This window comes from Pelobates fuscus, chromosome 8 (genome assembly GCF_036172605.1).
Source record: "Pelobates fuscus isolate aPelFus1 chromosome 8, aPelFus1.pri, whole genome shotgun sequence".
Lineage (NCBI taxonomy): Eukaryota > Metazoa > Chordata > Amphibia > Anura > Pelobatidae > Pelobates > Pelobates fuscus.
Window position 1 is genome coordinate 80,651,878 of NC_086324.1, and position 23,997 is coordinate 80,675,874.

The following is a 23,997-nucleotide window of genomic DNA, read 5'->3' on the forward strand; positions in this document are numbered from 1 at the left end:
TTTAACACCTCAGCTTTAGCAAAATGAGCACAGAAACATCTCCAGCTGCCATCACTACCACACGGCATGCCCTTATAACGTATATTTGCTGTACGCAGGGAGTGCACTCACAGTAAGTACAACATGCTGCAGAGGTCGGCTTGTAACCAGGGTGGCAAGTACAATGAAATAACTTTCTCTATAACAAAGCATTCCAACCACCCCAATCCCCATATATCTCAGCAGGCTGCACCCTCCATGTGCATGGATCTAGGAGAGTTGGCTTAGCGACCTGTCCCCGCTCTGTACTGGTGCAGGATCCAGTAAGCCACGGTTGGGTATCTCCAGGGACAGATCTCTTCCGCCTTAGAACGTTCATCATGCTGAAGTTCTACGGTAGAACTACATCTCCCTACATGCTTTGCTTGCCGTCACTCGAGCTCCCGTGATGCTTTGGCAGCTGTAGTTTAGAAAATGAACCAGTCGGCTCACTCTGCTCGCCAAGAACGCCGCCTGTGACGTCACAGGAAGTAACCCTCCGGCGAGGTTGCGGCGAGCTAGTGCTCCACGTTCTCAGGAAGTTTAAATATCGCGGGTTTACAGCTGCTCTGTATAATTCTAAGTGTCATGTCGACTTTCTCTGTGGATCCTTTTGGTAAGTAGAGATGGCATATTAGCACATTATGGTGTTTGGAATCTGATGCTGGTGCCAGGGGTAGAGTGACAGCACTAGGGGTTTGGAGACAGAGGTATGAGGTATATCACACAATTCTGGAGAAAAAAATACCCCTGCTTTGAAAAATATTCCCATGTAAGTCAATCTAGTAGGAATTGGGTGAGGCAGGAAAGTAAAAGGTTCTAAGAAAATATTGGTTTTGGTTATGGTAACTCTTCCTTGCATCTCTTTCCCTTACCCCCTCCCCCCAAAAAGACAAACTTCTCCTTCTCCAACACAGAGGCCAAGCTCTCCCCTCAGCCTGATCCTCCTAGCCATCAGGGAAAGAGAAGGGCAACATGGAACCTGCTCGCAGTGTCCCGGTGGCTATCCAATATCAGTGTCCAATATCATTGAAGTAAAAATAGTAATCGGTGTAGGAGCTGTTATTTCTTAAATAGACACTCTAGGCAACTCACAGCATCCTATAGCAACAAATTTAAAACTGTTTGATTCCTGAGACCTGGACCTGCTACACAGATCTAAAAAAGAAAAAAAAAATACAACTTTTAATGTGGTATAGATTGTCCCTTTTCTGGGTGAGAGCGTTGTGAGTTCTGTCTAAAGAAATACAGAATTGGTATACTAATGCAGAACTTGAGAAGATCTGGACCTAGGTAAGAATAATTTAGTTATGTGCCCCTTTAAAAGTTAACTTACGTCTGGTTTACTTCAAACTACTTAAAAATTAAAGGGGCTCAAGCAACAAAACAACTTTAGTTTAAAAATGATCACTCCAAACACCATTATCACTACAGTTTGAAACTATTGATGTAGTCTTTTGAGTTTTCTCAAACCCTTTGAATTCGTTTCCGTAAACTCCTCAACTTTCTTACTATGTCTGTGGCAGAGATTAAGGGGCTTTGATTATTGGGGAAGACTCTTATTTTGCACATTTTTGGTGGAAAGATTTCAGGTATTGTTATGGTCCTCATATCTAGGGACCTTATATTGTACATGAGTAAAAAGGCAAGTTTTATTTTAATATGTCTAACACTTGTGAGACCGCTGCAGGGGTTTACAAAGTCTAATTTTAGTTGCCCATAGCTCCTCATGTGTAGTCAGGTTGTTGAGTCTAGAGATGGGAAGGCTTGGTAAAATGAAAACTGGGAAGGAAAAAATATAAATTTTGTGTGTGTAGATATATATTTAATACAATGTTAAACACAAATTTGCTGTGATGTTACTACCACAAAGGATTCTGCGTGGGCATATGCAAATTTGATTTTTTTTTACCATTGTATTAACTATCCGCAGGCTTCAGGTGGAAGGGATTTTTCAATCACAATTTTTTCCCACCATGCATTCCTGGAACTATAGTGTTTAATACACCATTTAGGTGGCTTGCCCACCCCCCTTAGAAAACGTTAAAATTCCCTTTATTTCCAGCGCAATGCTCCGCCTCTGACATCAAAACATCCCTTTTAATTATTATTTTTTTTTTTTCCAATCCAATGCTTTTCCATAGGGAAAGCACTGGTTTGGCTGAAATTTAGCATCTCCATGCAGAGTGTGAAGTTGCTGAATGGCACTGCCCCAGGAAGCACCTCCAGTGGCCATCTGAGCTGTGACCTCTTTGAGGTGTTCCTAGGGGGCAATGTAAACACTGCCTTTTCTCTGAAAATGTAGTGTTTGCATGAAAATGCTTTAAGGCAATGATTATACTTACAGAACTTCATTAAGCAGTTGTTGTTCTGGTGACTATACTGTACCTTAAAAACGGCACTGCCACCGTCTGGGGACTTTGCAGAATTTGCAAAGACCTCCAATGGTGGGTTCTACTTATCTGAACCTGTCCCTCGTTGGCGCCGTCATGTTGTGGCGGGTCTTCTTTAGCTCCTGACGCTTCAGTGCCATGAGCCGATGTCACTGCTGTACTCCCATGCGTGCGCAAGAGTACAGCATTGAGGTGTATGTAGGATACCACAAGACCGCAGGTCCTCCACAGACCGCCAATTTCCTTACAGCCGTCACTGGTGATGGCTGGGGGATTGACACTAATACAAGGTGGTAGTTCCGCCCAGTATCTACAAGTGTCAGGTGTATGAAAAATACATAGTCAGAAAGAGATTAATGAAGCCGTTTTAGTGTATAGAATAGATAATGCCCTTGCAGTCTCACTGCTCAGTTCTTTGCCATTTAGGAGCTAAATCACTCTTGTTTCTATTTCTGTAGCCCTAGCCACAACTTCCCTGGCTTTGACTGACACAGCCAGCATGAAAACAAAAATACTTCATTTTCATACTTTAACCCCTTAAGGACCAAACTTCTGGAATAAAATGGAATCATGACATGTCACACATGTCATGTGTCCTTAAGGGGTTAAACGTTTTGTTTTTTTTCTCCTCCTCTGTAAATTGAACTTTAATTACATACAGGAAGCCTCTGCGGGATCTAGCAAGCTCTTAACAGAAAAGAAGATAAGAAATGTATCAATTAAACTGGATTTGCAATAAAGGAAGTGTAAACATTAGATCTAGCATTTCAGGAAGTTTTAGGGAGGCTTTGGAAGACATGCAGGGAGGAGTGCCTAGGGCTGTATAAACAAAGTGATTTAAAGGGATTATATAGTTCCAGGAAAACAAACTCGTTTTCTTGCACTATAGATTTCCCCTCTGTCAAGGCCCCCTCCCAGGGGCACTGAAGGGGTTAATAAACCCTTCAGCCTATTACCTGGGTCCAGTGCCGATGTCGCCAATGGCCACACCCGCATTAGGATCTCCCCATAGGAAGGCATCATTCAATGCTTTCCTATGGGAAAAATCTGACGCTGGAAGAGTGTCCAGCCTCGGATAACGGACCAAAAGTCCATTTCAATTCCGGAAGTCCTTCTAGTCTGGTAGACAGCCACTAGAGGAGGAGTTAACCCTCAGAGGTAATTATTGCAGTTTATAAAATCTGCAATAATTACCTGTGCAGGGTTAAGGGTGAGCCGAAGTGGTCTGGGTGCCTCCAGTGTCCCTTTAACTACTAATGGCAGAGAATTGAGAAGAGACTGCAGGGGCATGATATAAACATCAAAACTCTCTTTGCTTTAGGTTACTGGATTTTCTCTTTAATGATAATGACTGTTTTCTCTGTTTACTATGAATTAGCCGGAAAGTTGGAGGAGACCAAATAAGTTCTTTAGTTTTTAATATGTTGATGGTTTTCTTGGGGTTGGGGGTGATGCATCTTCTTATGTATTGGCAGTAGAGGTTCCTTATCGTTTACTTGTTAACATATCTGTTACTTGTAGATCCATTTGTAATTACAACTATTTCTATAGTGACCACATATTCCGTAGAGCAGTAAAACGACCATTCCCACAAAACCTATTTTGACATATAGAAACAATTGGTGAAGGAGGGTTCTGTCAAAACTAGCTAAACAAAAAAAAAATCGTTGTAGTTTTATTATTTTGTGAATACGCTGTAATTTTATTTCAAAAATACTTGTTATAAACCCTGCACTTTGTTCCATAAGTAACAAAATGACTTAATTCTTAGTGTATTGTGTGTTTTTTTTTTTTTGTTTTTTTTTCTCAAAGATTCTGGAAATTTTCCATCTCTATTGTTGATCATGACTTGAAAAGTAACTAGCGTTTTCAGGCTGAGGAAGCAAAAATACACTGCACATAAAACCTGTATCCAGATAGTCGGTTTTGCTTTTCTCAAGCATATCTCAAATGCAAGGATACTTAACAGTATTTCAAGCAGATCAAGCAAGAGATGCCACATTCACATATTTAATAAACCTTACTAGAGATCTTGTCTTAGAGTAGCCAGCAATCTTCCCAAGTAATAAAAACAAACTTTGTTTCTTGCCATATAGGAGGTGAACCAATGGCGCTCGGATCACCAACATCTCCAAAACTTGGCGCCAGTGCCCAGTTTCTACCTGGCTTTTTAATGGGAGATATACCAATGCCTTCAACACCACAGCCACGTCCACCATTGGGGGTAATGGAGATGCGGTCTCCTATGCTTTCAGGTAATCAGAAATTCTGTTCGCCCAACCAATAATGACATAAGTTCATCCAGCTGAATGTGCACAGGTGTATTCACGTCACATTTGGCAAGCCCGAGGATGTACTTGTCACTTATTATCTCCATCACGGCAGTGGATCAGGTTTTTCTGATCACTTAGCTTGTGTCATGCATGTATATGTCAAATAGTTTCTTATGATAACTGTTCTAGGTGGATCTCCTCCTCAGTCTGTAGTTTCTACGCATAAAGAGAAGAGTGGGGCACCTCCTGTTGGAAGTATTTATGATGACTTTTCAAGCCCAGTTTTTGGTTCCACACTGTTAAGTGCAAGAAAACCGGTAAAGTAGCAAGTTTTTCTATTCATCCTAAATGTATGCAGTCAGATGCTAAAATATACTAGAACTTTTTTGCATAATGTGTACAGAAAAAAACAAGTAACAGTATAACGATCAAAATATATTACAAAATAAATACAAATATATTTGAAAAAAGCAGCAAAATAAACTTTTTGCATACTGTATTTCAACAGTATACATGCATTATGTACTTGTAGTCATTTGTCTTTTCTTATTTTATTTTATTTTTGTTCAATGAAAGTATGCAGTTTTATTAGCAACATTTAATCTGAGATTAAATCTTTCTCATACAGGTCAACTTCTCTGGGGTCCAAACTCCAGCATCTGCTGCAATTCCTTCAACTCCAGGTGCAGGTATGCTTGTATAATTATTAAACTTGCATGCTTGTATTATTAAAATCTATCTCTCAGGGCTCAAAATTTCCAATAGCCATTGTCAAGTTAAAGTTTAGCCTGGTTTGCATACGATGGCTTGCAGTGACAAGTACCTTCTAAGGCCTTGTTAGTAGCATAGGAATTCAAATTTTAAGCCGCATGTGAGGAGTTTCTCACCCTGTCTTATGAGGTTTGATCTTCTTTCATAAAATCTCTTGCTGGACGGGGAATTATGGCATAGGTAGTTGATCCTCCAGCTAGTGTTCCACTTATCACACTGGATATGTACAAAGATTTGATAGAAGCTATGGGAAAGAGGAAATAATTCCTGTTTTGTAGGCATGACCAACAGAAATCCAAATTTATTTTTAATTTTTTTTTGTGTGTGTGTTGTCGCAAACAGAGCTAGTCTTAATTAATTGTAATTTATATATAAATGTGTGTACGTCAAAAACTGAATTTTATTTCCCGTGCAAAGTTTGGTCAATATTGCATTTCAATTCAGATGAACTTCGTCCACATGATGTGAGGGGGGAATGATTCTGACAAACCGAAACTGTGAGAATATACACCTATTCGTGTATTGCAATGCGAAAAACTCCATTATTGCTTGGCCTAATGGCAAGGCAATAACTGGCATTTTGTTTGCAATGAAAAATTTGAGTTGTCCACATTACATTATCTGTAATTTTAGTTATTTAATTTTTTTGTGAGGAATTTTCGAATTCTTTTATTTTTGTAAAGTTTATGAAGAAAGTAGAGCATTAGCGGGAGTAATTTTAATTTGAGAAAAGGGGTTTTGTTCTAAAGGGGGAATAAACATTTTTTTCCTCAAACTTCAGGTCTGTAGTGTGTGATTGTCCGGGGAACAGTGACCATTGGCTAATAGCAAAAAACACAAAACCCATCTAGGCAAGCTGAAACCACTACCATTTAAAAATAATTTTAAGAGGAGGAGTAATTTAAAATGAAAACAAGAGGGTTTTATATATTTTCACCACAAGCAGTTTAGCATTTTTTAGAAAACTTTAAAACTTTTGAAGAGAGAGGTAAGTGGGCAACGGAATCTCAGCTAGCCGATCACACCTTAAATATTAAACTGGAGAGCAGTGTAACCAAAGGTGGAGAGATGGAACTTGAGGGAGGCTTTGTTTCATCAGTTGTGTGGGTATTTAGAAGCGAGCACCAGTTATGGGGTATTTTTACTCTTTTGCACAGACACTCTTTAAGTAGATCATTTGGCTTCCTGGCCAGTGCTGCTATATTGATGTACAGTGTGCCACCAGGAATAACTTCCCTGTTTTCCCTCCAGATTAGAGGCAGTGCACTACACATATATCCTCTAGTCTGGACTGGTAAGACAGACACTTAAAATCGAAATGGTTAGGCTGCTCCAATCCACAACCCCAGTTCTCTGCCTGCCTTTGGCAGGATACAAGGGCAATCACCTTTGTGTCTCCAGGATTTGGAGAGCTGGCTGAGGAGGGCTCATTCAGAAGATGCAGAACGGGTCTGACTCCTAGAGGGAACACTCTTTGCGTGGGATGTCCTGGCAGTGGAACACACAGGTTGCGATTGCGCATGCGCATTGTGATCTCCAAATTCAGCCGCAAATTTTTTATTGGATTTCAAGTTATGGGGTACAGAAGAGAAGGGAAAGGGGGGGTCACAATTCGTACATCAATGCTTATATACGGTACAGGTATCATGGGGGCGGTTACAAGGGAAGGCACAGTTCGAACAGTAAGATACTTGTTACATAGTCTGCATATTTATGCTTCAATACAATACTTTTGTGTTTATTCCGTGTTATGTTTAGGCTTGTTAGCTACTGCTTGGTGAGTGTACCAGATTAGTTCCCAACAGGGCTCTCAGAAATACATATACACGAGTAGTCTGGTTTGGGCTCTGTGGGGTTACGAACCCCTTATAGTTGGAGGCGAATTGTCGCCCTCCTGGTATCGTCTATTTGGCGAGCGTACGCTTTTTATACCTGTAGGTCTACCCATGGTTTCCATGCGTCCCGAAATTGTTGTGTGTCTGCGCTATCTGTCATTGTCATGGTTTTGTAAATGTAGTATTTGTTGTATTTTGTCCCAGAGTTGGGATTTGGATGGGCACATTTGTGATTTCCAGTTGGTGGCTAGAAGGTTCCTGGCGGCCAGAAGCACAATGGCACATTTTAGTTTGTGTGCTTTAGTGAGGTTGGTAGGAAATAAGAGCAGAAGGTATGTTTGTGGATTTTTAGGTAGAGTCGGTATGACCAATTTGAGGAGTGTGTTTCGGACTTCTGTCCATAACGGTTGAATCCCTGGGCAGGACCACCATATGTGTAGCAGTGATCCTACTTCCCGTGAGCATCTCCAACACACAGGGGAGACTGTGGGGTACAGTTTGTGGAGTTTTTGTGGAGTCATGTACCACCTGTAGAGCAGTTTTCTATGTGCTATGTAACATTTTGTGAGTTTGGATAGGTCATTGATGGCTCGCAACCAGTCTGTGTCAGGGATTTTGAGGGAGCAGTCCTCCTCCCATCTCGTTTTGCATAGTTGGGTTTGGTTCGTCTGTGTATTAGTCCACATTCCGTAGCACAGGGATATAGCCTTTTGTTTACTCGATGTGGCCCAACACCTGTTTAGGATATTTGTCGCTGGTAATAACATGTCTGTAGGTTTGGTGTGGTGTAGCTGTACGTGAGATATTACTATTCCTTTTAGTCTTGGGTAGGTGAACATTTCTTTGGTCGGCAATTGCCACTTGGTTTGTAGGTCTGTGAACTGTATTACCTTTTTGTTGTCTATAATTTGGTGGATGTGGGTGATTCCTGCTTTTACCCAATTTGCCAGTGGTAAGTCTGGGGTCATGGCCTTTAAGGCTGTCAGGGGAGCGTGGGTGTGAAAAACTTTTTTTGCAATCTAGTGTGTTCATGAATTTGTCCCATACACTAATCGTATATGTTGTGGTGGGGAACAAGTTAAGTTTAGGAGGTTGAAGGTGTTTGGGTGTCCACATTATATCAACCAGGTTATGTTCTGGTAATTGTGTCCATTCCATGTCCACCCACTGCAGTTCCCCCGCCAGTGAGTGTAAGAGTGCCTGTCGCTAGTGCTGTAGCTTTATAATATTGGTTGATATTTGGGAGGCCTGTTCCTCCTTTAGTGATGTGCGTGTGTAGTATTGTGCTGGGGACCCTGGGTTTCTTATTGCACCAAATGAATGAGTTGCACGTTGTTTGTAATGCTTTTAGTATGGATAGTGAAATTTTAAGGGGCAGCATCCGGAAGATATACAGTAGTTTGTGTAATATAGACATTTTATACGCATTGATTTTCCATAGCCAGGACAGGTGAGTATGCGACCATTTTGACAGTTCTAACTTGCATTGTTGTGGTAGTGGCAGATAGTTATGTTTTATTATTGCGGCAATAGACGCCCCAATTTTAACTCCCAGGTACGTGAGGGAGGAGGACCTCCAGTCAAATTGATACTGGTCTTTCATGCGTTGTAGATTCTCTCGTGGCATGCATATCGGTAGTGCCTGGGTTTTGTCCTGGTTGAGTTTATAATGGGAGACCTGACCAAATTCTTTGAGAGTTTGCATAAGGTGTGGAAGGGATTGTTCTGGGCTTTCTAACGAGACTAGAACATCGTTGGCAAACGGCGACAATTTATGTTCCTTGTCTCGGACTCTGATGCCTTTAATCTGTGTGTGTGTATTTTTAGTGCCAGTGGTTCCAGCGAAAGAATGTACAGTAGGGGGGATCGGGGGCATCCCTGGCGGGTCCCATTTGTGATTATAAACTTATCAGAGGTAAACCCTCCGTTCGATACTTTGGCTGCTGGGTTACTGTAAAGGGCACCTACCCCCTTAATTGTTTCAGCTGGGAAGCCGTATTTCTCTAATACTTTCGACATGTAGGACCAGTTGAGGCGGTCGAAGGCATTCTCCGCATCTAGTGCTAGGAGAAGGCCCTCGGTCGCACGTCCCTCTGTTGCAGCCAGTATTGTGAGGATGTTACGGGTGTTGTCTGAGCCCTGGCGGCCCCGGCGGAACCCTGACTGGTCATTGTGCACTAGCCGGCCGAGGAGTGGGGCCAGTCTATTGCTCAGTATCTTGGCGTATAGTTTGGCATCCCCATTTAGTAAAGATATGGGCCTGAAATTTTTGCATACTGTGGGCGGCTTCCCAGGTTTGGGTAGTGTGGAGATATACACTAAAAGCACTTCATCAGGTAGGGCCCCCTTTTCTGCACATTGATGGTACATTGCGAGCAAGTGGGGAGAGAGGATTTGCGTGAACGTTTTGTAATACCTGTTGGTAAGGCCATCTGGCCTGGGGCTTTGTTAGATGGAAGGTTTGTTATCGCTTGTGTGATTTCGGTTAGTGTTATGGGTTGTCGTAGGGAGTGTATTGCGGTCTGTGGTAGAGAGGGTAGGTGTAGGTCAGCTAGAAATTTTTTTGTCTGCTGTGGTAGGAACATTGGTGGTCTGGTCTTCTTTGAGGTTGTACAACTTGTGATGGTACTCTGCAAACGTGTTAACGATTTTTCGAGGGTCAATGATTGTTTTGGCCGTCGTCTCCTTTGAGGTAGGCAATCTTGGAGGCACTCATTCTTTGTTTAAGCTGTGCTTCCAGTGTGGCTCCAGCTTTGTTCCCTGCCATGAAAAATTTATGTTTTGAGTTTTGTAGAAAATATGTAGTTTTAGCCAATTCCATATCCCTTAGTTTAGTTTGTAGTTGTAGCAGTTTGCGTTGTGTGTCAATAGTAGGTGAATGTTTGTTCTCATGTGTCAGGAGTTTAATTTCGTCAATTAGTGTTGTATATTGTGTTCTACGGGAACGTTGGACCTGACAGGCATGTTTAATAAAGCTGCCTCTTATGACCGCTTTGTGTGCTAGCCAGGTGCTTTCAGGATCTATGTCTGGCTTAGCATTGTCCGCAAAGTAGTTTCGTAGGTCTAACGTGATTTGTTCAACTATGTGTGGATTATTGAGTAAAGATTCATTAAGTCTCCAGGTGGGTTTGTCACTGGTAGGAAACCGATCTTCTAGGGTCATTGATATAGGAGCGTGGTCTGACCACGAGATAATGCCAATATCTGTGTGTATTACTTTCGGCAGGGGCGTCGTTTTGATCAAAAACCTGTCAATTCTTGAGTAGCTGTTGTGTTCAGGGGTATGACAAGTATAGTCGATGTCGGTGGGGTGCGTTATCCTCCAGGGGTCTACGTAGTCGTGGGCAGCCAAGGTAGTGCAGATGTGGTGGGACTGTGTAAGTCGTCTCCTAGATGTTGTGGGTGTTACAGTGTCTGAAGCAGAGGAGTCTTTGGTACTGTCCAGGAGAAAATTAGTATCGCTTCCAAGTATTACCTCCCCAAAGCTATACAATTTCAACAATGCAAATACATGTGATATGAATGACTCTTGGTTTTCGTTAGGCCCATAGACATTCACTAATGTGTAGGGACTATTATTGAGATAACATTGGAGGATGAGATCTGCCTTTACTATCGCTAATTTTTCTAACTAGCTCAAATGTAGTAGATTTACTCACTAGAGTAGAAACCCCTCTCTTCTTTTTGGAGAAGCAAGAGTGATAGTCTATCGGGAACCATGATGAGTTGAACCTGGGCCTGGAGCCCCATTTAAAATGTGTCTCCTGGAAGAAGGCTACCTGCGCCCTCTGTTTTCTGGCCTCTAGAAGCGCCAGTCTCCTCTTATTTGGCGAATTTAACCTTTTCGTGTTTAGAGAGAGTATTTTGATCGACATCTCGTCTGTGGGAGTTAGGTTGCGTGGTCTGCAAACGGGCAAGATGTGGCTTGCAATTTAAGCCGTATGGGGGATCGTGGGTGGTATTTCGTTGGATATTACCAAGTGGTGTTCGGGGTTATACCCGTCCACAAGTGTAAAATAGTCAGTAACTATGTGTGATTAATGTTGCAGTCACTCTTATCGTGTGGTATTTTATAGAACAACCCCGATAACAGGGTAACAACACAATTTAAAGAACTTTATCAAAACGTTGTCCGCCTAGTGTGGACTTGTGGCTGTGGGACATATTGCGGGTGAAAGCAGCCGCGGGGGTTGCACAGGGGGGTGATAAGTAAACAGTATTAATACATTACACTTGAATAAATATCTGTGAGTCTTCACTGGTGGTCTGCCAGATTACGCTTAGGTGAGTAGGTAGGCAGCACATCTTGCGCTTTTGTGCGTTTGTCGTGCCAGGGGATCATGTGCAAGTCTCTTGTGAGTTTCCTACGTGGCGATGCCGTAGGCGATATGAAATTGGATGGTTGTTGTAAAGGTATGTCCCATTCTTTTAAGTAGTCGAATGCCATCGTGTGGCGTAAGGATGACACGGTCCGCTCCATTCTTTCTCAGTAATATCTTTGCTGGGAATCCCCACTTGTATGGAATGGCAGCGGCACGGAGTGCCGTGGTGATAGGTGCAAAGGCCCTTCTCTTGGACATCGTTGTTGCAGACAGATCGATGAACAGCTTGACGTCTGTAAATGGGACTGGCAGCGTTGTGGCGGCCCGAGAAGCCTGCATTAGTTGGTCTTTCACTGTGAAGTAATGAACCATCGTAATTACATCTCTTGGGGTAGAGGGTGGTAGGTGCTTGGGTTTTGGCAGTCGGTGCGTACGGTCTAGACGGAGGTCGGAGGCCTCGAGGTTCGGAATCAGGGCTCTGAACGTGTCTTTGACAAATTTAGTTGGGTCTTGTGGGTCTATGTCTTCCGGCACACCTCTCAGCCTTATATTATTCCTCCGGTCTCTGTCCTCGTTGTCAGCAATTTTCCCCTCTAGGTAGGACACTTTTTTTGCTGGAGCGTGGTATGTGCTTCAGCTAGCGCATTGTGTGCCTCCAAAAGCCCGTCAGTTTTCTCTTCTAGATGAGCAGTCCTGTCTCCCAGGGCCTGTATGTCTGCCCTGATGTCGGACGCCATTTTGGAGAAGTAATTTCTCAGGCTGGTTTGTAATGAGCACAGCATATTGCTCACCGAAGCATTCGTGGCCGGCTGTGAGTTTGGGGTGTCTGGGACATCTTGGGTATCCCTGGCATCGTGATCTGATAAAGGGGAATGTGGATCACCGTCGCTGTTATGCACCATTTTTAGATGAGAGTGCAGTGTTTTCTGTTTGAGTTTCTTGCTCGATTTTTGTGGACATCTCCACCCCTGCGATCCGGACGGCTCGTGGTTGTGTTGGTGTGTTGTCTGAAGCTGTGTAACACGCTGATCAGTCCACGGTATGGCGGAGCTCGCGGTGTATGCGACTGCTTCCATGCGGTGTCAGGCCACGCCCCAGGCGCAAACATTTTTAATGGTTTCCAGGACCATTTAGGATGTCAAAACCAGCATCTGTTTGCCAGATGCTCTCAGTTCTGTTGCAGTGTGCTCTCTCCAGCACACTGAGGCCATTAACCCCTTAAGGACACATGACATGTGTGACATGTCATGATTCCCTTTTATTCCAGAAGTTTGGTCCTTAAGGGGTTAAAGTAAGACTTTTTGTTTTGTCTTATGTTTTTTTTTTTGTGTTTTTTTTTTTTTCCTTCTCCAGTGTCCAGTCCTTAACCCTCCACCAGTGGTAACATGCGCAAATGTAGTGTTTGGAAGATTGGAGTTAAATTTATAGAGCATGGTCTAGAAGGCAATCAACAGAGCAGGAGATAAGACATTAGAATGTCTTTAAACTTCCATTATTGTACATTCTGTTTAATTTCTCTTTACATAAAGTGTGTAGAAAGGCTATGCAAGTAACATGCAGGGGGGTGTGACCAGAGCTGTATAAACAAAGTGATTTAACTGATAAATGGCAGAAAATTGAGCAGTGAGACTGCAGGCAGGGACGTAATTGCCTTGGGCGTTACTTTCCAGGGTACGGCAAAAAAGGCTGCCCCCAAATGCCCAGGCAAATGTCTTGTTAGCCTGGCGACGGCTAACTAAAGATCCGGGCGGGCGGTGCTGGAGAGGGAGCACTGATTAGTGAGCTCTCTGCTCAGCTCCCTCGCGCTCCGCAGAGTGATGCCGGAACCCGGAATATGACGTCCTATTCCGGCTCCTGGCATCACTCTGTGGCACACAAGGGAGCTGAACTGTAAGATCAGTGCTCCCTCGTCACCGTCCACCCAGCAGCCCCACTGGACTGCTTCACTAAGCTAAGCTTGTTTTGATGTTTATAGTGTCTCTCTAATGGTGTTCTAGACCTTGCAGAAGCATCCTATGTGTGATTAAAGTTCAATTTACAGAGCAGGGATACAAACTTCTAAAGCAAGATAACCTCTGATTGAAAATGAAACAATTTCTTTTTCATATAACAAACCAAAAAAATGAAGAAAGGCAATGGAATATGGGTGGATTGGCGCTGATTATAAAGTGCAAATGCTGCAACCCTAGCGTTTATAGTCACTCACCAGACACTAAACACAATATGCAATAACGCAAAATACAGGGTGTGCAATAATAACCACCAAACACACAGTGATGTATACTTATTATAGGATGTATCGTATACATCAAAGCAGCCTGATTTACTGAGAAGCCAATACAGCCAGAGCCTGCTATATGTGGCCCTGAAAAGTGTATGATCTATACCTATACACCAAAACTGCTTCATTAAGCTAAAGTTGTTTTGGGGCATGCAGTGTCCATCTAAGGTGAAAATGGTCAAACTGGGAGATTACGCCATAAGTCTGCTAGACTTTCCATTCAGCTATTCTGGCCTTAAATTTGAAATTAAATTTGAATTCCTACTTTAGTAAATAACCCTGTTAGTCTACATATACTGTATTCTTCTCTTATGTGTACTTCTCTTCTAATTATAAACTATTGTTAAAACATAAAACAAACTCCTGTAAGTGATCTAAAATTGCTTTGCACGTTAACATTTTAAGTAATTGTATTTATTTTACAGCTTCTTGTGTCTTTAGTCCAGCAACTGTTGGGCAAAGTGGTAAATCTGCCCTTTCCCCTGCACAGATGGATCCATTCTACACACAGGGTGATACATTGACTTCAGATGATCAGTTAGATGATACATGGGTGACTGTATTTGGGTAAGTAATATAAGTACTTTGTTTCTAGTACCTATCTAACTTTGTCTGTGTTTTGTTTGCTACTTTAAACCTGTATGTTAAGTAAATGCCGCTACCATCGTCAGAATTTTTAATGACTATAAATTTGGAGTCTCTCCACACTGGGGTGTAAGTATTTACTATTCCTAAATTAGAAGTTAATTTAATAGGTTCTTTAAAAATAGACCCTGTATTGGCCAGTGTTCAGTTCCCTCATTCCATGTGCATTTAAATTAATTGAGCAGGAGTGTAAGCATGCCCCTGAATCCTGAACTGTTCAATAAGCCTGGCTTCTTTCTTTCTGCCACATTCCTCCCCTTCTCCTTGCTTATAGAGTATAATTTGAATATTGTATTTATTATTTTGTCAGTTGGAGCGCCTAGCTGAACTGGCAGCAAAACGTAGAGATTTTTCCTGTTTTTGTCTATTGTCCTTAAATTTGTAATTCACTTTCAATCCCTGACAATGCTCAGTTTCGTGAATAACCGTGATCTGTGTCTTTCTGATATTTATAGTGATACAGACCTCTCATGTGTTTGTTCTTCTTTCTTTCATGTGGTATGTACTTTCTCTACGACTATACCTGGGAGTGCTTTGCAGATTTGTGGATTAAATCCCTATAGTTCAGATACACCAACAGTACCCTGGTTACCTCTCAATATCCTGTGCCTTACCATGTACATATAAATTGCTGGATGACACTATCGTATTCGGCCACACATGCCTCTTCTTTTGCTTTTATTACTGTAGAGGACTGTGGTAGGAAGTAGCATCTGGTCTGTAAAACCGTTTTTAAACAATCAAATTTTAATCTTCTTTTCAGATTTCCCCAAGCCTCTGCTTCGTATATTCTACTGCAGTTTGCTCAATATGGAAACATAAACAAGCACGTGGTAAATTGTTTTGTTGGCTTTAAAACTCAAGATACACAATATGCTGAATATTTCCACTGTTGTTGAATGTAGTATTTGGATGATGCATAAAAATATGCAAACCATCTTTTGAACAAAAAAAGGGGAAAATAACTTGTTTTAAATTTCCAAAAACTGCACTAGCACAGGAATGTGTCTATAGCTGACAGACCTTGCCCAGACTATAAAGAGACTGCAGTAATGGTGAACCTGCCATTCTGGATTTGGGGTGGAGGGGTGTTTGGGGCTTTTGTGCATGCAAATTTGTACACTTATGACTCTCTGGGCAGGGGGACCTGAATAGGAGGTCAGTACATTATAGCCTACACTATAACGTAAAGTTGCCATATTTCTTAGACTAACCATTTAGGCATTTTCGTAGCTATTGATAATGTGTGTTTAATTTTAGATGTCTAATACTGGAAATTGGATGCATATACAATATCAGTCCAAATTACAAGCTAGAAAAGCGTTAAGCAAAGACGGAAAAATTTTCGGTGAATCTATTATGATTGGTGTGAAACCTTGCATTGATAAAGTAAGTATTCTAATTGTTTTCGATGCACGTAAATCTTGTGCAAAGCTCTTCTCCCCCTGAAGTTCATTGTTTTTTAGACGTTGCATAATTGTAAAGTTGCTGGTGTAGAGAATAACTTGTACCTGCTCCTTTAAATGCCTTAGGGAATTGCTACAGGTGAGAATTGTTTGGAATCCATAGCGGCTAAACAGGAAGCATACCGTATATACTCGAGTATAAGCCGAGTTTTTCAGCCCATTTTTTGGGCTGAAAAACCCCAACTCGGCTTATACTCGAGTCAAGGTCTGTATTATGGCAATTTACATTGCCATAATACAGACTGGGGGGAGAGGGGGGCTGGCAGAGCTGTAACTTACCTGTTCTGCAGCTCCTGTCAGCTCTCTCCTCCTCTGCGCCGTCCGGTCAGCACCTCGGTCAGCTCCCAGTGTAAGTCTCGCGAGAGCCGCGGCTCTCGCGAGACTTACAATGTGAGCTGACAGAAGAGCTGAACGGACGGCGCAGAGGAGAAGAGAGCTGACAGGAGCTGCAGAACAGGTAAGTTACAGCTCTGCCAGCCCCCCTCTCCCCCCCACTGAACTGCCACTGGACCACCAGGGAAGGAGAGCCCCCCTCCCTGCCATATATCAAGCAGGGAGGGGGGACGAAAAAAAATATATAAATAAAATAAGAAGAAATAATAAAAAAATAATAATAATAAAAAAAAGGGGTATAAGGACCACTATGGGAGGGTGGGGGGGGGGGTATAAGGACCACTATGGGAGGGTGGGGGTGGGTTAAGGACCACTATGGGAGGGAGGGGGGTATAAGGACCGCTATGGGAGGGAGGGGGGGTATAAGGACCACTATGGGAGGGGAGGGGGAAGTAAGGACCACTAGGGGAGGGGAGGGTAAGGACCACTAGGGGAGGGGTGAGTCAGGACCACTGGGGGGGGGGGGTGAAGGAACACAAATATCCTTGCACCGGCCCTGCACACACTGCATTCACACACTGCATTCATACACACACACACTGCATTCATGCACACACACACTGCACTCATGCACACACACACTGCACTCATACACACACACTGCACTCATACACACACACTGCACTCATACACACACGCTGCACTCATACACACACACACACATACGCACACACTGCATTCATTATACACACACTGTAAATAAATATTCAATTAATATATTTTTTTTAGGATCTAATTTTATTTAGAAATTTACCAGTAGCTGCTGCATTTCCCACCCTAGTCTTATACTCGAGTCAATAAGTTTTCCCAGTTTTTTGGGATAAAATTAGGGGCCTCGGCTTATATTCGGGTCGGCTTATACTCGAGTATATACGGTATATGCCTTTTGGAGACTTTTTCTAGTTCAGCTGTTTGACGTCAAATTTGCTTTCAAGTCCTGATCTCACTTTTGTGAAAAACTCTGTAAGACAGTGAGCATTATGCACGTGGCATGCTCACTCTGTGCACATAACTTGTGCTGATCGCTCTCCCTCGGAATCTGTCTGTTTACAGAGCAGTTCATTTGTGATGTGTAATGAAAGGATGCCATTGCGTTGCTTTCCAATGTTCAAATGATCTAGTGTGCAGCGAATTGATTTCACTATTGTTGCACATAATTTTATCTTAATGTTTGTTTTTGTTTTATTTTTTTTGTTACGAATTCCCAGAGTGTAATGGAAAGTGGTGAGAAAAGTCAATTGTCTTCCGTGACTACGGTCTTCAGCCCATCCATAAAAGCATTTGACACACCCACACATCTTGTTGGTACACCAAAGGCAAACTCCAAAATGCGTCCACTTTCTGCTGCTTATAGAGCATCAACTAGTGACTATCAGGTAGAGTATTTGAACTATTCTGCTTTACGCTCTATGCTAAGGTAACAATAGGTTCACTGTTCCTTTTTTTCAAAACGACTTAATTTGTTTTAACCCCTTAAGGACACATGACGTGTGACATGTCCTGATTCTCTTTTATTCCAGAAGTTTGGTCCTTAAGGGGTTAAACAGGGAAAGCTGAGCAATAACATAGAAATTGGTTAGAATAGGAAATTTTAATGCAATTTCCTTCCACTTGCATAATGTAAATCTACATCTAATTCATTGTTGTGCAAATTTCTTGTGTGTTCACGCATTACAATACTTGTTTATATGCCTGAAATGTCAAATCAAAAAAAGAAACCGTAACAACCAAATCACGGTCTTGGGGTTTTTCTTCTAAATTTTCATATTGTACAGGAACCTTGACCAAGCTGTTCCAAAACCTACTAAAAGATCCCTAGAAATCTGCTTTTTCTTCCATTAAACTAGTAAAATTCATCTCTTATTGTATAAGGTTCCACGGCTAGGTGGGTTCCAGCCTGCTCCTAGTTACCTAATGTGACAAACTCCTCTTCCTGTGAGTTTGCCACAAGTTTTTGGAGGGGCCTATTTGCCAGCTTCCTGTGACAATGGCCCTTCAATAGACCTGGCTAAAATACTTGAAAATGCTCTGTTCATGTGAAGTATGACAGAGAGACCGCACTAATTCTCTGCAACTGTTTTGGGCATGGTACCATGTGCAGTCGGCCAAAAATTAGACTTCCAGGAAATTCCTGAACTGATCTAGGTGATTTTTGAATATGTTCACCCAGATCAGGGCTATCAGGGGATGTAACATTTGTGGGGTTTTATGTATTTTAGGGTACTTTTGTTTAGTTTTTTATTTTAGGGTATTTTTTTTTTTTTTTTTTTTTTTTTTGTGTTTGGAGATAATTGGATTAGAATTAGTACAGTTACTGGTCCAATTATCTCCCAAGCAGAGGGGAGGGATTGTGTCCTATGTGTGGGAGTGCCTTACATTGTAAATGTGTTACTATTTGTTTGTGTCCCTGTCCCCAACAAGGTCCATGTGGGCATACACCTTGCTTGGAAACTTGCATAAAAGGCCAGTGTGGCTCCCATTAAAGAGGTTTTTTTTGTTTACCCCTTCATGAAGTCTTGGCTCATGTTTGGGGGATTGGAGAACTACATTCATTCTGGGGATTGCTATATCACAATACTCAGAAGAGCTAGTGATTATATTCAAAGGGTCCAGGGTGGGTGGAGGACGGCGAGACCCCAACCAAGCTGCAGCGGTTCATGGGGTCTACGGTGGTTATGGTGTTCCAGTACCGTGCTTTTATGGTCCTTGCAAGTACTAGGAAGCAGCGATTTTTGAAGGAGGTGCCCGGTCAGGGTGCCAGGCGGTCCGTCACACCTGACAAAGGTGTGCCATTTCTTCCATTAACTTGCTATTGTCCAACTCTAGTAAAGTTTTATTTTTTAAATAGAAAATGAGTATGTAAATCTGGACCTGGGGGTATATTTTAAGTAAGGCTATGTTTTCCTCAAAGAGAGCAAATGAAAACTGGCACAGCCAGATAATAATTGGTAATAAATCTCGAGGATTATTGGTCCTGCCCAGCGTGTTTTTTTTTTGTTTTTTTTCTCTCTCCAAATTCCAAATGGGGAAAAACTGAGGCAAAAGAGACACACTATAAGTATGGCGGAGTTAGAGAATTTTCTCAGATCAGCAATTGTTGCCTCTGTTTAGCATTTTAATGAATAACATTGATACAGTAGGGGTGTAACCACACCTGGTATTGTGGCATCTGGTTCCTTTCAGCTTGCAGTTTACAAGTGCCATCATTAACAAGGTTTCTTAGGGTAAAGCTATATTAAAATGCTTTCAGATAAGAAAAGGGTGTATGTGGGCAACATTTTTAAAGTGAAAATAACAGGATTTGGAAACAGACAAGATGTAAGGCGAAAAGTTTAGACTTCCAATGCAGTGAGCTTGAAGTGCAGAGATATATTGCGGTAGATGTTAGAGGGAGGGGATAAACAGTTCAGTTGGATATGGAAGAGAGGCAGTTTAGGATGCATTCCAGGAGTGCAGCGGTAACTCTGAGTATCATCCACATGTAGTTGGTAATGAAATCCTAAAGCGTTAAAGGCACACTGTGGTGAAGGTAACCTCGCCACTGCGTTTTGGAGAGACCTTCTTGCCCTGTGACTATGGCCCTTGGGGTGTGTGAAGAGAGCTCCTGTCTTATGGACTTAGTTCGACTGTTTTGGATTAGGCTACCACTTCTGTTTGTTTTTGAGGCAAACAGCATGCAGAGTTAAAGCTTCTGGCTTGAATACAGTAAGATGTTGCTATATTTATGGAGGCATGAGGGGCCCAGGGGGGCTAGATGGTGGTTTTAACACTATAGGGTCAGGAGTACATATTTGTGTTCCTGACCTTATAGTGATCCTTTAATGTTGCTCAAAGAGGCAGTGTAAATCTACAATAAGAGGAGGAAGAAGAGCAGAACGTTATGGAACACCAACTGAGAAATGGCAGTGACATCCAGAGAGCCTAAATAAGCCTTTAGAAAGATCGGATTAAAATAGAGGAAAGTATTGTGTTAAGAGTCCAAGGTTATGGAGGGTCAAGAATTGTGGTAGACCGTGCCAAAAGCAGAAAGGATATAAGCATAAGTGTAGTACCAAAAAAATATAAAGGCAATGCCAAATTGGCAAAAAGAGAAAACCGCAGATATAGGTTGAGTAATGGGTAGCTTGTATGTAATGTACAGTGTACCTTGTAGCAGTTGCAATACTGTGACGTGCTGCAGCCTTGTTGACGTTGGTTCTCAGGAGCCCTTCTAAGAGTATGTTGCTTGTGTATGAGATTGAGGCAGAATGGTATGTGTGGTGGAATGGAGAAGAACTAATGAATGATTTGGTGATAATGGAGCTCTTGTGTGGTGGAGAATGAAGAGGAAATGTAATATGTGTTACTTATTTACTAAACTCTAAGTTGCAGTGACCGAATATAGCCTACAATAGCTAATCTGGTGGAAAAAAAAAGTGTGGAAGTCTGCACGCATTATACTCTCACTTCTTCATATTAAAGGGACACTCCAGGCACCCAGACCACTTCTGCCCACTACCCTTAACCCTGCAAGTGTAATTATTGCAGGTTTTTTTACAAACTGCAATAATTACATTGCAGGGTTAACTCCACCTCTAGTGACTGTCTACTAGACAGCCACTAGAGGGCACTTCCTGGCTTCTAGCACAGGAAACCTGTGCTAGAGCGTCCTCACGCTGTGTGAGGACCTCCAGCGTCGCTCATTTCCCTATAGGAAAGCATTGAAATGCATTTTCAATGCTTTCCTATGGGGAGTGCTAATGGTCACTTCACCTAATGGATTGCGTTTTAATTTAAACAGTATATTCTGGGAAAATGCCATGGAGGTATTCTGTAGACATCACTGTTGTGTATATGTAAAGTAGACCAGTACTGTGCGCTGTAATATTTTTAATGGACTTAAAACCTTTTTGAACGAGCAACTTTTAAGGGAGAATCTCCCTTTATCAAATCTAAGTTTCAGGTAGAGGGGGTCCCCCACACAAACCTGATAAAAATAAAAAACATTGACCATTCATGCAATACAGTATTGAGTAGATTATGTAACTTTTGTTTAGTGCATGCATAGGGTTTTTATTTAATATTTCTAACTTTATTTCCTTCTTTCTTACAGGTAATGTCAGATAAACAGACTCCTAGAAAAGATGGAAGTATGGTATCAAAAGCAATGGAATACATGTTTGGTTGGTAGCAGTTCAACACCAGCCTACTTGCCCCACTTACTGGTTAATTGTATAATCCTGGTTTGCAGACGCTGACACTGAAATGCACGAACCAGACGTGGTGGTTGTTTGTTTTTTTTGTGTTTTTTTTTTCCTCTTTAACTTTCCCCAGTTTCTAAAAGGTAATTGCACTTAGAGGCTACTGAAACGCCATTTATATTAAACAAAATCAATGTTTAAGATACAATCACAATTTGTAGATTGAAAATCTGCTTTCTATAATCTGTATCACACTGCTGGAGGTCTTTCATTCAGCACACAGATGGTACAGCTGTTTAGAGTCCACATGTATTATTCTTAGTGCTCAATACACCTATATAGATTTTACAACCATCTGTTGTGTTTAACCCTTTGTTGTACATTGTTGCTGTTATTTTCTTCACCGCAAGTTTGCCTTAAATTATCTCCCTGATCACGTTTTTCAACTGAGCAGCCTTCTCCTTCACCCCTCCATCCAGCTCAGGCGTTACTCCCCATATGCAATGGATAGAGCAATGTAGAATTGGGTGTGTTTGCTAGTCTGGGCTGACTTTCTCTGCTTATGATTGCCAAAGATGTCTGAGCTGGAAGATTAGGAGGAGGGAAACCTGCTTCTTTGAGATGAACTGCAGGTGAGATCATTTTATTTAGGCAAACTTTAGGTCGAGAGAATAAGAAACTGTAACAATGTACAACAGGTTAAACAAACAGATATTTTGTAAAGGATACAAAAGTGTAACTCCTAAAGGAGCTGATGTCCTGAGGGAGTGTGGCGCTACTTGAAAAACCCCTAACTTAATATCGGAAGAGACGGTTTTGGAAACTGAAGCAAGGGAAATAGTACAAGTGCAGACACAGTTACTCAATTGGTGTGCTGGGTACTATTGCAGCAGCATGATACAGATTATAGAAAACTTTTGTTTCAAGCTACCAATTGAGTTTATTTTAAACATTAATTTTGTATATATTAAACTGCATTTTACAATCAGTGGCCTCTCTGTGCTTTTATTTTAGATACTAGGGTTTTTCTTGTTTTTTGTTTTTTTTTAAACAAAAGCTAGGATTGCTTTTCCAAAGGAGCTGCCAATGAGAACGTCGAGTATTTAAGGAATACTCATTTTATTACCATCACTGGTTTTTAATGTGTATTGGCACAATGGATTTGAACCAAGGACTGTGTTCAGTGGTGCATACGACTTTAGTACTACTGTTGAATGTTTCTCTTTAAAATAAAAAAGAAAGGGCTCTTTCTAAAGAAATTAGTGTACATATGTAATTTGTAATCTATTCATTTTTGTGTGAAACCTAAAACCTGCTATACTTTTTGTACTGCATTTTAAATGTAATTTCCTTCAATTGCTGCCAATCCTGCCAGCACTGCACTTTTCACTCTAGTAAGGATTTATAATGTGGTGAAATGTAAATCTTATTCATCTAGGTAACTTTATTCATTACTGTTTTATTTTGGTGTTTTTTGTTTTTTTTTCCTTTCTTTTAATTTTAACTTTCATAAACTGCACCCCTTTCTGGAGTTGACCAGTTGTGTCATTCAACTGTTTTTACTGTTTTCTAATAAATATGTGAAATATTGCATCCTTGTACATGTTTTACCTCTCAACCCATAGATTACCATATGGGGGGGGGGGGGGGGAGCAGGGGATACTAGCCGTCCTTTTATACCTGCTCCTGCCAGCCGCAACTCATTGCCTCGCCCTCACCTCTTCCTGTAAGGAGGCAATGAGTTATGGCAGTGCATTTCCCAGTCATATGGATTTCCTGTCTCCTAGTCCTAAGGATGCAGCCTATGGACAGAACAGAGGAGCTTGCAGCAAGCAGAGCTGCAGTTATATGTGTAGTAAAAACTATGGGATAATAAAAAGCAGTCTCTAAAAAAAAAATTTTCTATCTATATCAAAAAAATAAAGGGAACACTTAACCCCAACACCATGCAGGACATTTGGTATTTGCCAGAGGACACCAAGATTGGCAAATTAGCCACTGGCACCCTGTGCTCTTCACAGATGAAAGCGGGTTCACACTGAGCACAGTCTGGAGACGCCGTGCAGAATGTTCTGCTGCCTACAACATCTTCCAGCATGACCGATTCGGCAGTGGGTCAGTAATGGTGTGGGGTGGCACTTCTTTGGGGGGGCCGCACAGCCCTCCATGTGCTCGCCAGAGGTAGCCTGACTGCCATTAGGTACCGAGATGAGACCCCTTGTGAGACCATATGCTGGTGCGGTTGGCCCTGGGTTCCTCCTAATGCAAGACAATGCTAGACCTCATGTGGCTGGAGTGTCAGCAGTTCCTGCAAGATGAAGACACTGATGCTATGGACTTGCCCGCCTGTTCCCCAGACCTGAATCCAATTGAGCACATCTGTGACATCATGTCTCGCTCCATCCACAGTCACGTTGCAC

General features: G+C 41.9%; 1 protein-coding gene across 1 annotated transcript; it reads left to right on the forward strand.

The window, feature by feature from the left end:
- Nucleotides 1-146: 146 nt before the first annotated feature.
- NUP35 (nucleoporin 35) lies at nucleotides 147-22,836 on the forward strand. Its single transcript, XM_063430112.1, has 9 exons — nucleotides 147-634; nucleotides 4,508-4,666; nucleotides 4,874-5,001; nucleotides 5,313-5,373; nucleotides 14,319-14,460; nucleotides 15,302-15,371; nucleotides 15,799-15,927; nucleotides 17,606-17,773; nucleotides 21,490-22,836. Exons 1-9 carry the CDS (start codon nucleotides 607-609, stop codon nucleotides 21,565-21,567), a joined length of 963 nt encoding a protein of 320 aa, XP_063286182.1. The 5' UTR covers nucleotides 147-606; the 3' UTR covers nucleotides 21,568-22,836.
- The last annotated feature ends 1,161 nt before the right edge of the window (nucleotides 22,837-23,997 follow it).